The sequence below is a fragment of the Epinephelus fuscoguttatus genome, linkage group LG9 (assembly GCF_011397635.1).
Source record: "Epinephelus fuscoguttatus linkage group LG9, E.fuscoguttatus.final_Chr_v1".
Taxonomy (NCBI): Eukaryota; Metazoa; Chordata; class Actinopteri; order Perciformes; family Serranidae; genus Epinephelus; species Epinephelus fuscoguttatus.
This window is the reverse complement of record NC_064760.1, coordinates 19,749,067-19,760,931: the sequence shown is the minus strand read 5'-3', so window position 1 is coordinate 19,760,931 and position 11,865 is coordinate 19,749,067. Positions and strand designations below refer to the sequence as shown.

The 11,865-nt window shown below is 41.3% G+C and overlaps 1 protein-coding gene across 1 annotated transcript; it reads right to left on the bottom strand.

Annotated features, from left to right (window-relative positions):
- On the bottom strand, positions 1–5,637 carry cfl1 (cofilin 1). Its single transcript, XM_049586060.1, has 4 exons — positions 5,479–5,637; positions 1,267–1,577; positions 1,101–1,177; positions 1–1,003 (listed from the first exon to the last, which is right to left on the bottom strand). The coding sequence occupies exons 1-4, from the start codon at positions 5,479–5,481 to the stop codon at positions 891–893; spliced, it is 504 nt and encodes a 167-aa protein (XP_049442017.1). The 5' UTR covers positions 5,482–5,637; the 3' UTR covers positions 1–890.
- Between the last annotated feature and the right edge of the window lie 6,228 nt (positions 5,638–11,865).

The window sequence follows — 11,865 nt, the reverse complement described above, 5'->3', positions numbered from 1 at the left end:
GTAGTTTAGTGCTTTTTATTAGAGATAAGGAGACGATACAAAACATCCACCATTCAATATTCAGTCTAAACTCTGACCGCTGGTCTTTCATATACACATCGCTCCCCATCAGACCTTCATTACACCAAAGTTTTTAATTCGAGGAGATCCTGGTTTTAACAAGTACAAGGAATGTTGTCTGTTACATCAAATGCCATGGTTTTCTGACCCAGAACTGGAAATAAAAAGGAATCACTCAAGTTTTGGAATTTGCATGTTCAAAAAGAAAAAAAACCAAAAAACATATGGAATAACAAAACGAAAAAAGAAAAATATATATATATTTAACCATGTTCCCCCCCCAGAGAAGGTTTTGATACATCTTGTGAATTAGTTCATACTACAACTAGTCTCAACTACAAACACTTACAAAACTTAACTAAAAGTTTGGCAAAAAAAATGTAGTTGGAACGTCAGGATTCAGTGGTTGGAAAACTAAGAGGTTGTCGTCTATCCCTTTCTCTGCAAACGTTCAAATGGAACCCGGAATTAAAGAACAAAACCCTGTCTTTAAACATGAACAATATGTGTTTTTAAGTTTTATCATCATCGTCATCCTTCCTCAAGTTGTATCTTTATGTTTTTCCTTTGTGTGTGTTTTGTTCATAATCTTTATGTTGCGTGAACTGGAATGACAGTCTGCATTTGTGGAATTTATTTATTTTTTTGTTTTTTAAACTGTCACTTGACCCCAAAACCCACCCACAATATCCCACCCCGAGAGTCCCGCAAATGGTGCTGGTTTCTGCTTTTGCCCTTCTCCAAACCACACTGGAATGAACAGCTAAACCCAACAGATGTGTCTGAAAGGCCTCGATCGAAGCCAGAGAGGAGGGGAGGGGGGGCGATATTTATATAGGGGATCCTTCCAGGCTGATTACTGACGAGCCGCCAAGCTTCTCTGCCAAGGTGTGTCGGTCTTTGAGGTCTTCCAAACCGTTCACCTGCCACTCGTGCTTAATACCTGAAATAAAATTGTAAAAATGTGTTAAACATACGACAAAGACTAAAATGTTATGAAACAGAGTGAGTGATGATAAAACCTATGTCATGCCATTTACCTTCAAATTTTCTCTTGATAGCATCTTTTGAGCTCGCATAGATCATCTTGCTCTTCAAGGGGGCACTGTCTGGAGCCCTGTGAGTGGGAAAGAAATACAATTATAGCCAAACATCATCTTAATAATGCTCATAAACCCTTTAGTGTGTAATAAAAGTGGCTCTCACCAGAAGATAAAGACCAGATCCTCCTTCTTTGTCTCTTTGGTCTCATAGGTGGCGTCGTACAGGGCGTAGCGGCAGTCGTCTGGGGGCAGCATCTTCACAAAGTGCTGGTATGGATCCTGGATGGTGGCTCCCAAGTCACCCAGCAGGATCTCTTTGCCATCATCCAGAACAATGTTCTTGAGGTCCTTGCTCATGCAGAACAGGATGGCCTTCTTCCTCTTCCTCTTCTCATCCTCGTTCGCCTGAGCCTTACGCACCTTCATGTCGTTGAAGACGGCGATAACTTCATCTGTGACTTTCACACCGGAGGCCTGAAGAGAGAACGATCTGTTAACTCAGAGTTTAATGTGTTCACAGTTTAACATGGCAGCTGCTTTTACTACTTCTCAGAACTGATGATGCCACAGAAGTGATTATTTTACACACTACACAAAGCTATCAGTTTATCAATGCAGGTTTCACATAATACAAAGTAAATATGATTTAATCACATCACTTTTTACACAAGTTCAAGAAGAAAATCTATTACTAGTGTTAAATGGTGCTTTAATCACTTTGTATTGATTTAGGGGAATATCACAATGTAAATATAAAATGTTTTAAATATAAATGGACACTAGCGCTTTCAAGTTCCACATGGACGATCAATTAGTATCTCAGGTCACTTCTGAAATGAAAAAATTACAAACTTATAGGGTTAGGAATCACCGCAGGCCACACACTACCATATTATTGTGATTATAAATGTTTGCAACATGATGAGTATTGCGACTCTATTACAATATATTGTGATTTATTACATTTTTTCAACTGCACATTATGTCCTCAAAAGGAAAAAACTTTGTCAACATCTGTTTTATCTAATAAGATAAGGTTTTCAGTGTGTTCATTCCACGTAAAACATTTTTATTGCAGCAAAATATATCTAATGGACTTAAAAAAGCAACTGATTTTATAGCTCTAATATGGCACCAAGAGTTAAATTTGTATTTGAAATATTAATGATTTAAAAAAAAAAAATTCAAAGTCTATACAAATCAATACATGGCACATGTGTATTAACACAAATCTTTTTTTTTTTTTTAATCCCCTGACCTCTACAATCGTACTGGTCCAAGCTTTGAAAATGTGAATATAGCTGGTTTTCTCAGTCCTGTGATATTAAACTAAATATATTCAGGATTTGAACTGCTGCAGACAAACCAAGCAGTTTAAACCTCTCGTCTTGGGCTTTTGAAAAAACATTGAGCAAACAATCTAGAAAATTATTGACAGACTAACTGTTAATGAGAGCAACTGTTCGTTTCAGTCCACAGTGATAGTTTTGCCAGAACGAGGCAACAGTTGCCATCGTGTTTATCAGGCCAGAAGTGATGACTTCAGTACAGTAAATACAGGGATAAGGCTGAAGAAAGGCCTGCGAGGGCGGCATGTGACTATCACACACAGCAGGAATGCTCCTTACAAGGCCGACTGATAAGGAGGATTGAACTGCAAAGGTGTGGCCGTGACAAGCAGTTAGCCACGGTGGTGGAAGAGTTAAGACGTGTAATTCAATCAGAAAATTATCGAGCTGTCAGCACAGTTGGTCCAAAAAAGATCAACAGTGATGATTCAGCCTTTTGACTTCATCTATTATGTATAAGGTCAGACTGTAAGAATACTGAAGAACAGGAAATAAAATATGTGACCAACAAGGCAAATCCAAAGTGCACCGAGGCCATGAATACGAAATACGTTCATCTAACAGGTGTGTCCAAGTTTCTGTGACTGTGACCAGTGGGTATAAAACATTACATAAGTCCCTTCAGAGGGAGCAGCCATGTACGTCTACCATAAAGATGACCATGTGGGTGAGGGTGTGGCCAGGAATTAAGCGTTTAAGCACAGGGTTCAGTCTCAAACAATGGGGCTTCTGTAGAAATATAAAATACAAGTCACATCGCAGAGTCACAGCTGCTCCATAACTCCCTCTATCAGGTCTTCTGACTCTGTTTAAGGACCTCGATCACAGGAAAACACAGTCTCGAGAGAAGAAAACTGCTATCTACCAGCAATGTGTCAGTGGAAAAAAAAGACACAACAATGAAAAGGAAATAATGGGGCAGGAAAGACGGAAAAGGAACCCAACTGCAGAGCAGCAGAGACGACACTGTGTGTTTGCTCAGGGCGTAAAAAAGACCTGTACACGATAACAGTGAATTTAGGGTAATTATTAACCAGAGCACCTTATTCACTTCCTTAATCTCATCAGTCAATAAAATAACGAATGTGCTTTGCTACAACTCCAAGGAACATGGAAAAAAAAAAATCCAAATCTGTCTCCAAAATAATCTGCTGAGGTTTACAAATACTCTTTGCATATATGACAGCACATGACACACGGTGTTCTTCCTCCATGGCAATGCTGAGAAATCATGATGATTTGCATGCCTCATTTTTCTGTGAACAAGCATGATCTGCAAAAGCAATAACATGCTTTAAGCTCCACTTCTTCCTTCCTACAGCCTTCCTCTAGCATAATTTCCCCTGATTTTGTTTATATTCTGTTTATTTTTCTGTTGTGGCAGCAAGCTAATATCACCATGGTGATCGCTAAGCTCCAGCCTTATCTAATCTTAACCAGGGGTACTTTTCTTTAGTGAAGTCAAGGTTCAAGTGACTCAATACAAATGTAGTCACAATCCAAATCTTGAATTCCTTTACACACAGTGCCAGGTAAGATTACAGGCCTCGTATGAGCCCATTAGTAAACACAGGCCTGATGGGTTTATACTGAAACTCTTATAATGAAACGCTGCAGTGTGTGCATTTGGTTGAAACCAGGTTGTTAACGGTGCAGACTCAGCAGTGAGAGGCAATAGACAAGATGTGTTGATGTTAAATAAATATACAAAATTTATTATATTACAGATATATTATAATTATTGTAATTTTATTTTGCGTAGCACAAAGAATAATGACCGATGACTATGAATGAATAGAGGCATCCGTCAGTTATTCCCTCTTGGTATTGTATAGTAGTGTAATGGCGTGACGGGCGTGCAGTGTGTATAAACGGCTCTACAAATTAGATGCGCAACTAAAAGAAGATGCGCAGTACTGACCATGAAGATGCACAGACAGCGGCCCGTTAGCTTCAGCTAGTGGATCCAACACGGCCAAACTGCCGTTACATAATGCTCACAATTCCGTCAAAATATTTACTACAACATAATAAATACATGGCGAAATTATCACACGGATAATTGCCGTAAATTGAATCTAATCGCGGACCCGTTACAATACAGCACCAAATAAAATGGTCTTTGCACCAAATTCAGGGTGGGGCCATGAATGCAGCACACGCACGTGTGTGCACTAGCTTGCTATATAAGGCAAAGCTCTGCTCAAACGGACCGTTCGTTTGTCAATTCACACATTTACTGTCCCAGCGCGACTCGGCCATAAACCTACAAAATCATCCGTGTAGTATCACTGGGTGAAGAGTGACCTGATTTGGAGCACGTACACAACCAGGGTCTGAACATGCTGTTCGCGCTGGAGCCGTGTACAGACAAAGAACAAGAAAATCACAGCTAGCGCCAGCCATAATGGGTGTCATTTTCTGCCTCTTGCTAACGTAGCTAGCTGAGCTAACAATACCGTTAGCTAGGTTAGCCCCGGGGCGCTGCTGCTGCACCTGCCAGCGCTGCGCTCTCATTATGTGGAAGCCTCGACGAGCAGAGGACAAATAACGGAAACATGATGCAGTGAAAAACACCGTGAACAGCGTCATGACAACGGTGGACGTGTTCACCAGACGAGGCCCTCCCGGCTTTTTGTCGGCGAAACACTGACTGAAGAACGAAATGGCGCCAGTTGTTTGGCACCATCAGTCGGTTTTTTTCTAGTATATCATCAAGATGTAGTAGAAACCATCGCCTGGCTAAATTATCTAACTGAGATGAGAATAAAATGGACCATAGCCACGCTGTGTGGGAGCTTTGTTAGCTGACCAGCCTCTCCACCAGCACGGCTGTCCGCTGCCTAGCCCCGGCGCTAGCACCAGCTCCTGCGGCACAGAACCGGCTCGCTACGTTTGATGCTAAAACCTACACCATCATCTATAAAACAAACAAATAAACATCATAGCTAACTGTATCTAAACAATATCTGCCCGTGGAAGCAGCCAGGGAACAAAAACCGTTATAAAGACGATGTTAAACCTACCATGGTTGTGGCTCTGAGTTGGTCAGCGTCTGTGTAGAAATTGAATGGACTGTGATGATGAATTGTCGGTCTCGCTCACACACTGGATACACAGCGTGAACGCGCCTATAAAGCGCGCCCCTGACTCGAGCAAAGTGCACGAGAGGGAGCGCGTGTCTCTCCACCTTGATTGTCCGGCGGTTTTATCTGTCGCTTCGTGTTTACTATTAACTTGTGTATTTTTATTACCTGTGATAACACACAGAGGGTCTTAGACCTAATATTAATATTAACTGTAGTCAGTTTAATATTTTACACACAAATTAAACAGGTAATAAAACAAAACAAGTATTTTTACAGGTATATTTTAGCATATTATTGACTATTTTTTATTGAATGTGACACTAAATGGCAACCGTTTGAGGTGAAACAATACTTTACCTCGTACCTTTAGTATTTTTTATATTAATATCTAACCCTCCCTATGCTATTCTATTAATATTTTCATTTTCTTGAGCAATGGCGGCCTGCAATCGTGCACAAATCAAACAGGCGGCGAAGAGCATTATGGGAATATGTGTTTTTTTGTAATATTTGAATAAACCTGCAAATTCCTGGTAGTAGGCCTATATGATGTAAAACAATATAAAATTATCTAACAGCGCTCCAATTAGTGCCTCATGTACAATTAAAATACGATTATGATAAAAATGGTCAGCTCACATCGCTCAAGCTTTTATTGCAGCTGTTATTTTATTGTTGTTTTGGATTGTAACCTATTAAAAAAGAAGATGAATATACACCCCGTGATTGTGTAGCCATTATCATGGCTGACAGTGTAATTGTAGTATGAGTGTCAGAGACGTGACAGACGTGTCGTTAATTATTGCACCAGTGGCGTGAGCAGAGATTAATAAGTGAAGCCATTGTGCTGCTGCCGTTTCAACCGACATTCAGCAGGCAGCCAGGCGCAAAGCGGTTTTCAGGATGGGAGGAAATTCTCCGCCATCCATCCCCTCCGTCTCCCCTCCCCTCTCCTCTCCCCTCCGTGCGGGTTTTGTTGGACTCACTTCCAAATATGGAAGCGAACGGTGAGCGGCGGCGGCGGCCAGTGCACGCGCCTCGCTCACAGCGCGAGGAGGGTCGGCCCGCGACGCTGATCACCATATAAGGAAACAAGGGACACGAAATTCGCTGTAGCAGATTTTTGTACACGGCATCGCGTCGGAGGGGAGAGAGAAAGAGACACACAGAGAGGGTCAGTGTGAGGATGAGGAGGCAGCAAGAGGCGGAAGATGAGCGGCGAGAATGACACACCAGGCAGGGAGCCGGAGACTCGGAGACTCTCTCACACACACACACACACACACACACACACACACACACACACACACACACACATTACTGCCGAGAATGACATGATATAAACGCTGTAATATGACAGTTGAGGTCGATTCATGCTGAGGCGCTGCCGCTGTTTTGTTGTGGGCCCTGCGGTTTACATCTTAGCGGCGCTGTGGTTGTAAACACAAAGCCTGTAGAATATGACCCACATTCATTATGTGGCCAAACATGCAATAGAAACTACACAAATTTTATCAAAAACACGTGAACTCATGTGCAGCCAATACTCTAAAATATTTTCCATGTGACAGAATGTAAGTTGTTATCTTATTTTACACTGTAGGTAGGCCTATGCCTTACTGTTTTTTGTTTATCTTTTATTTATTTGTAGCATTTTTATTGTATTTTTTCCATCCATCCATTTTCATCAGCAGCAGGCCAAGCAATGCACACCAGACGTCCCTCTCCCCTGCAAGCTTTCCAGCTCCTCCTGTAGGACCCCAAGGCATTCCCAATCCAGATGAGATACGTAATCCCTCCAGCGTGTTCTGGGTCTGCCCCGGGGCCTCCTAGCAGTGGGACGTGCCCGTTACATCCCCAACGATTTTGATCAGATGCCCAGATCACCTCAACTGACCCCTTTAGACACGAAGAAGCAGAGGCTCTACTCCGAGCTCCCTCCTTGTATGTGAATACTTAGTCATTAATCAGATTCCGATTCCTGTTTAAGCTTCACGTTAACATACAATAGTTTCACACATCCTACTGTACACATTATATATTGTCACAGCTCATACTATACATATTAAATTGGATTTATTATCATTGTTCAGAGTGCAAGTACCCTCACTTGTCCCAACCCTCACCTATGGTCATGAGCTCTGGGTAGTGACTGAAAGAATGAGATTGTAAATACAAGAGGCCAAAATGAGTTTCCTCTGTGGGGTGGCTGGGCTCGGCCTTAAGCCTGATTTATGGTCCTGCGTTAAATCAACGAAGTACCTACGTCATTGCCATGACGCCGTCGTGAACCCTTCGAACTTCTCCATCACTCCATTTCATCGCGGTGCGATTCATCGCCAGAGCAGTAGGAGGCTGCGTTCCTTTCCTGAATGGTTATTGTCGTCTCTAGTTGATTCTTTGTTTAGCTTTCGGCTTTTCCGGTCACAGTGAACAATGGCGACCGAGAGAGAGAGAATCTTGCTGGAGTTGGAGTTGTTGGATGTTGAAGAAAGTATGTTAATACTGCAACATCTACATCGCAACAGAAGATGTTTAAAGATGGCAGGGATAGCAGAATCTGGAAATACGGAACCGGAAATGCGTTGCTACCAAGCAAACCAATCACAGCCCTCCAGTCTGCGCTGGGTCTGCGTCGCCTCGACGTATAGTTACATTTTTTGGGAGGTGCACGTCAGGCTACGCCGGGGGCTACAGCGAGCCTCCTGCGTAGCCACGTACCCTACGACGTAGGTACGTCATTGATTTAACGCAGGACCATAAATCAGGCTTTAGAGATAGGGTGAGGAGCTCGGACATCTGGAGGGAGCTCGGAGTAGAGCCGCTGCTCTTTTGCATCGGAAGGGGTCAGTTGAGGTGGTTCTGGCATCTGAACAGAGGGGTATTCCAGAAAGCGGGTTTAGTGAGAACTCAGAGTAAGTTAACCCTGAAATGAGGGAAACTCTGAGTTATCCTTCCAGAAAGAGAGGTAACTGAAACTCTGAGTCAGTCACCATGGTAACAGACTCTGTGAACCTAACCTGCTCGCTGACAGGTTTTCTTCAATAAACCCTGAGTTTTTCTCTGTCTCCTCCCTCTTGCATGCTGTTTCATTTCCTCATTCATTCAGTCCATGTCAAAGCTTGTATCGAAGCACATTAATTAGCGGAGATTTACCGTCTGTCACAGTCTAAATCCTGCTGGATATTAGTTTGTTACTCAGGACTGTCTTAAGTTACTGAATTTATGCACATCATTCATTTCTTTGGACATCGGTTTTTGTCTTTATATTCAAATATTACACAGCGAGAATTCACCCTCAGCTCAGAATCAAACCTCTGTCCTTATTATATATAGGCCTATTATTTTGTATAACACTGTGCACAAGGATCAGACTGTCAGTCTGTTAGAGCAGCTCCCAAATGTTTGTTGCACATAATGTGTAGGTCTAATTATTGAAATTTTAAAAATCGGTATGAAGCTTTAGACATGTAGTATCAATGACTATGATCTCTATCACTGATGTCACTGGTCGCACCGATGGAACATAATTCCTATAGCCTAATATTGGGGATTATTGGGGACTCTGTTGAGTCAAGATACAAATAGATGTGCAACATTTTAAAATCTACTGTATTTTAACCTCAACGTCTTTTCAAGTGCAAATCACCAAACATATTATTACTGGGTCAGACTGTGAGTTTACAGTCATGTCTTTATGTCTTTGATCTATAGCCTAGCCTATATGTTTTAAATGTTCCTATTTTTCAGTTGCTGCCTCCTGTGTTTTTCCTCATCAGATTAAATCTGAACAAATATATTATTATATATTATTAATATAATGTAATGTATCTACAGCCTGATACACAGTCAGATTCCACCACTTTATCTTCATTAAAGAAATGTAAGTCTGATAAATGATGAATAAACGGACAACACTGAATAAAACTTTTTTATTAACTTTATGGTTAACTTATTTACACTTTCCTCGCTCTGACTCAGGCTCTTCTTTTAAAGATAAACGTGCACCGTCTGCTACACATGCATTAATATCTCTACATCCACTGGATTAAAATGGAGGTGCTGTCTTTTATTTACCTGTTGCCATGGTGAATCGTGGATTTGGAGCTCCATTGATGATGGCTTTTTATTGTCGGCTTAACTCAGAGTGAACATACTCAGAGTTGACTGAACTAACTCAAATCAGCTGTTCTGGAACTGGTAACTCAGAGTTTCCCATCTCAGGGTAAATCAACTCAGAGTTCAGGTTTAGACTCAGGGTTTGTTGAACCTCCCGGGGCAGACCCAGAACATGCTGGAGGGATTACATATCTCATCTGACCTGGGAGCACCTTGGGGCCCCCCAGGAGGCGCTGGAAACCATTGCTGGGGAGAGAGACGTCTGGGGTGCTTTGCTCAGTTTGCTGGCCCCGTGACCCAGCCACAAGTAAGCGGATGAAAGTGGATGGAGCACTGAGACAAGAAAATGTGTGTATAAACGGCTCATTCACAGGTAGCGAAAACACAGTGATTCTTCAGGTGATCATACACAAATTAGAGTTATAAATATTATATTCAATTTCTGCCAATAGATGCCCCTAAATCCTACAGACTGGACTTTTCATTAGTATGTTTAATAGTTAAGTCCCATCGTACCATACACATCTATATTTGGTTGTTGTTGCTCATGTTGTACAGTCATTCATATTTATATCTGTATGCACTTTGCTATCTGGTTAGATGCTAAACTGCATTTTGTTGTACTCGTACCTACGCTGTGCAAAGACACTAATCTAATCTAATCTAATCTGATGTAATCTAATCAGAGTTGAACATACAAACATCATGTGGCTGCACAACTGCATACAATGAAAATGTCAGAATGAAATAAAAGCCTGACGAGCAGTAACTTTGTAAAATATGAGTGAAATCAGAGCTAACATTTCTGTGGTTTGGACTTGTGGTTGTTTGTTGTGATGAACCTGCTGGTGGAGCCACTGTTTTAAATAAGAAGCAGCAGGAATGGACCGCATTAACAGTTTCAAGCTTTGTTTATTCTTTAGAAAACAGCATTTCTCAAGTCAAGGCCACCATACCCCTGCGAGAGATGATTACATTAGCTGTAACTACAATATTGCATGCATTTATTCACTTTTGGAATGAGCTGTGTGCAACACGCACCAAGGAGGAGGGGGAGTGCAATAGAAAGTGCTTGTAGAAAAATCTTGAATCTTCCTCCTCTCGTGGAAAGGGACTGCTAGGAATGTGCAAAAATGATGGTCAAAAATCATGAGAAAGTCTCTCATCCTCCACATTTCCACATCTCTTGTATTCTTATGACTTCTACCTGCAGTATCATGGAGTCACTGTGAGATTAAAGCATGTTTATCAGCTTTTTGTGTCCACTGTATTCGAGCTCAGGAAATACATGGTTAGTTGTTGAAGTACACAATACAAAATCATTACACACTCAGACTTTTGCTCTTATGGCATATAAAAGGCTTATTTTACAATACTAAATGCTTGTCATTCCACTTCTCCAATCTGAAAGAATCTGCCTCTCATATTCAGAGATGTAGGGCATAGTTGCAAATAATCAGTCCTTTAATCCGGTGCCTGATTCATTCTGAGTTGGCCTGAGAAGCCTTGCCTGGCTCCACAAAGGAAAAATAAAACCTAATAAATCCCCTGTGTAGTCGACGTTTTTTAATTCTCTGTATGACTGATTTTTGGAAAAATAGGGCTGATTGGTTAAATGGCTGCAGGTAAGAGACAAGCCCAAATGTAATATCTTCTCCTTTTCTGTAATATGGTTTTATTATATGTTATGCAACCCTTACGTGCACTTCATTCAAAGCAAAGCTCTGACCCGAGCACGCAATGGTTTCAAGCTGGACTCATACAGTGATTATTTTACCAAAAAGAAACACTTTGTCATGTTGAGAAAGACGTTTGACAAAGTTTTCTTGTAAAGTTTCCTAATGATCACTTTTAAAACATTTATGGAGAGTAACTCTGAAGGTTGAAATATCACTCTTAGCTGCAGCAAGATAACCAATGCATCACAATGATGTATCACAGTGTTTTCTCACAGTGGAGCTGATATCATAGGCTACACATGGTCGCTAAAAGCATGAGGAATTAATTTCTGTGCAAACATGATTACATGTTAAAGGGACAGTTCACCCCTAAATCAAAAACACAAAATTTTCCTCTTACCTGTAGTGCTATTTTCACTCTAGCTTATTTCAGTGTGAGCTGAAGTGTTGGGGATATCGGCTGTAGAGATGTCTGCCTTCTCTCTAATATAATAGAACTAGATGGCGCTCAGCTTGTGGTGCTCAA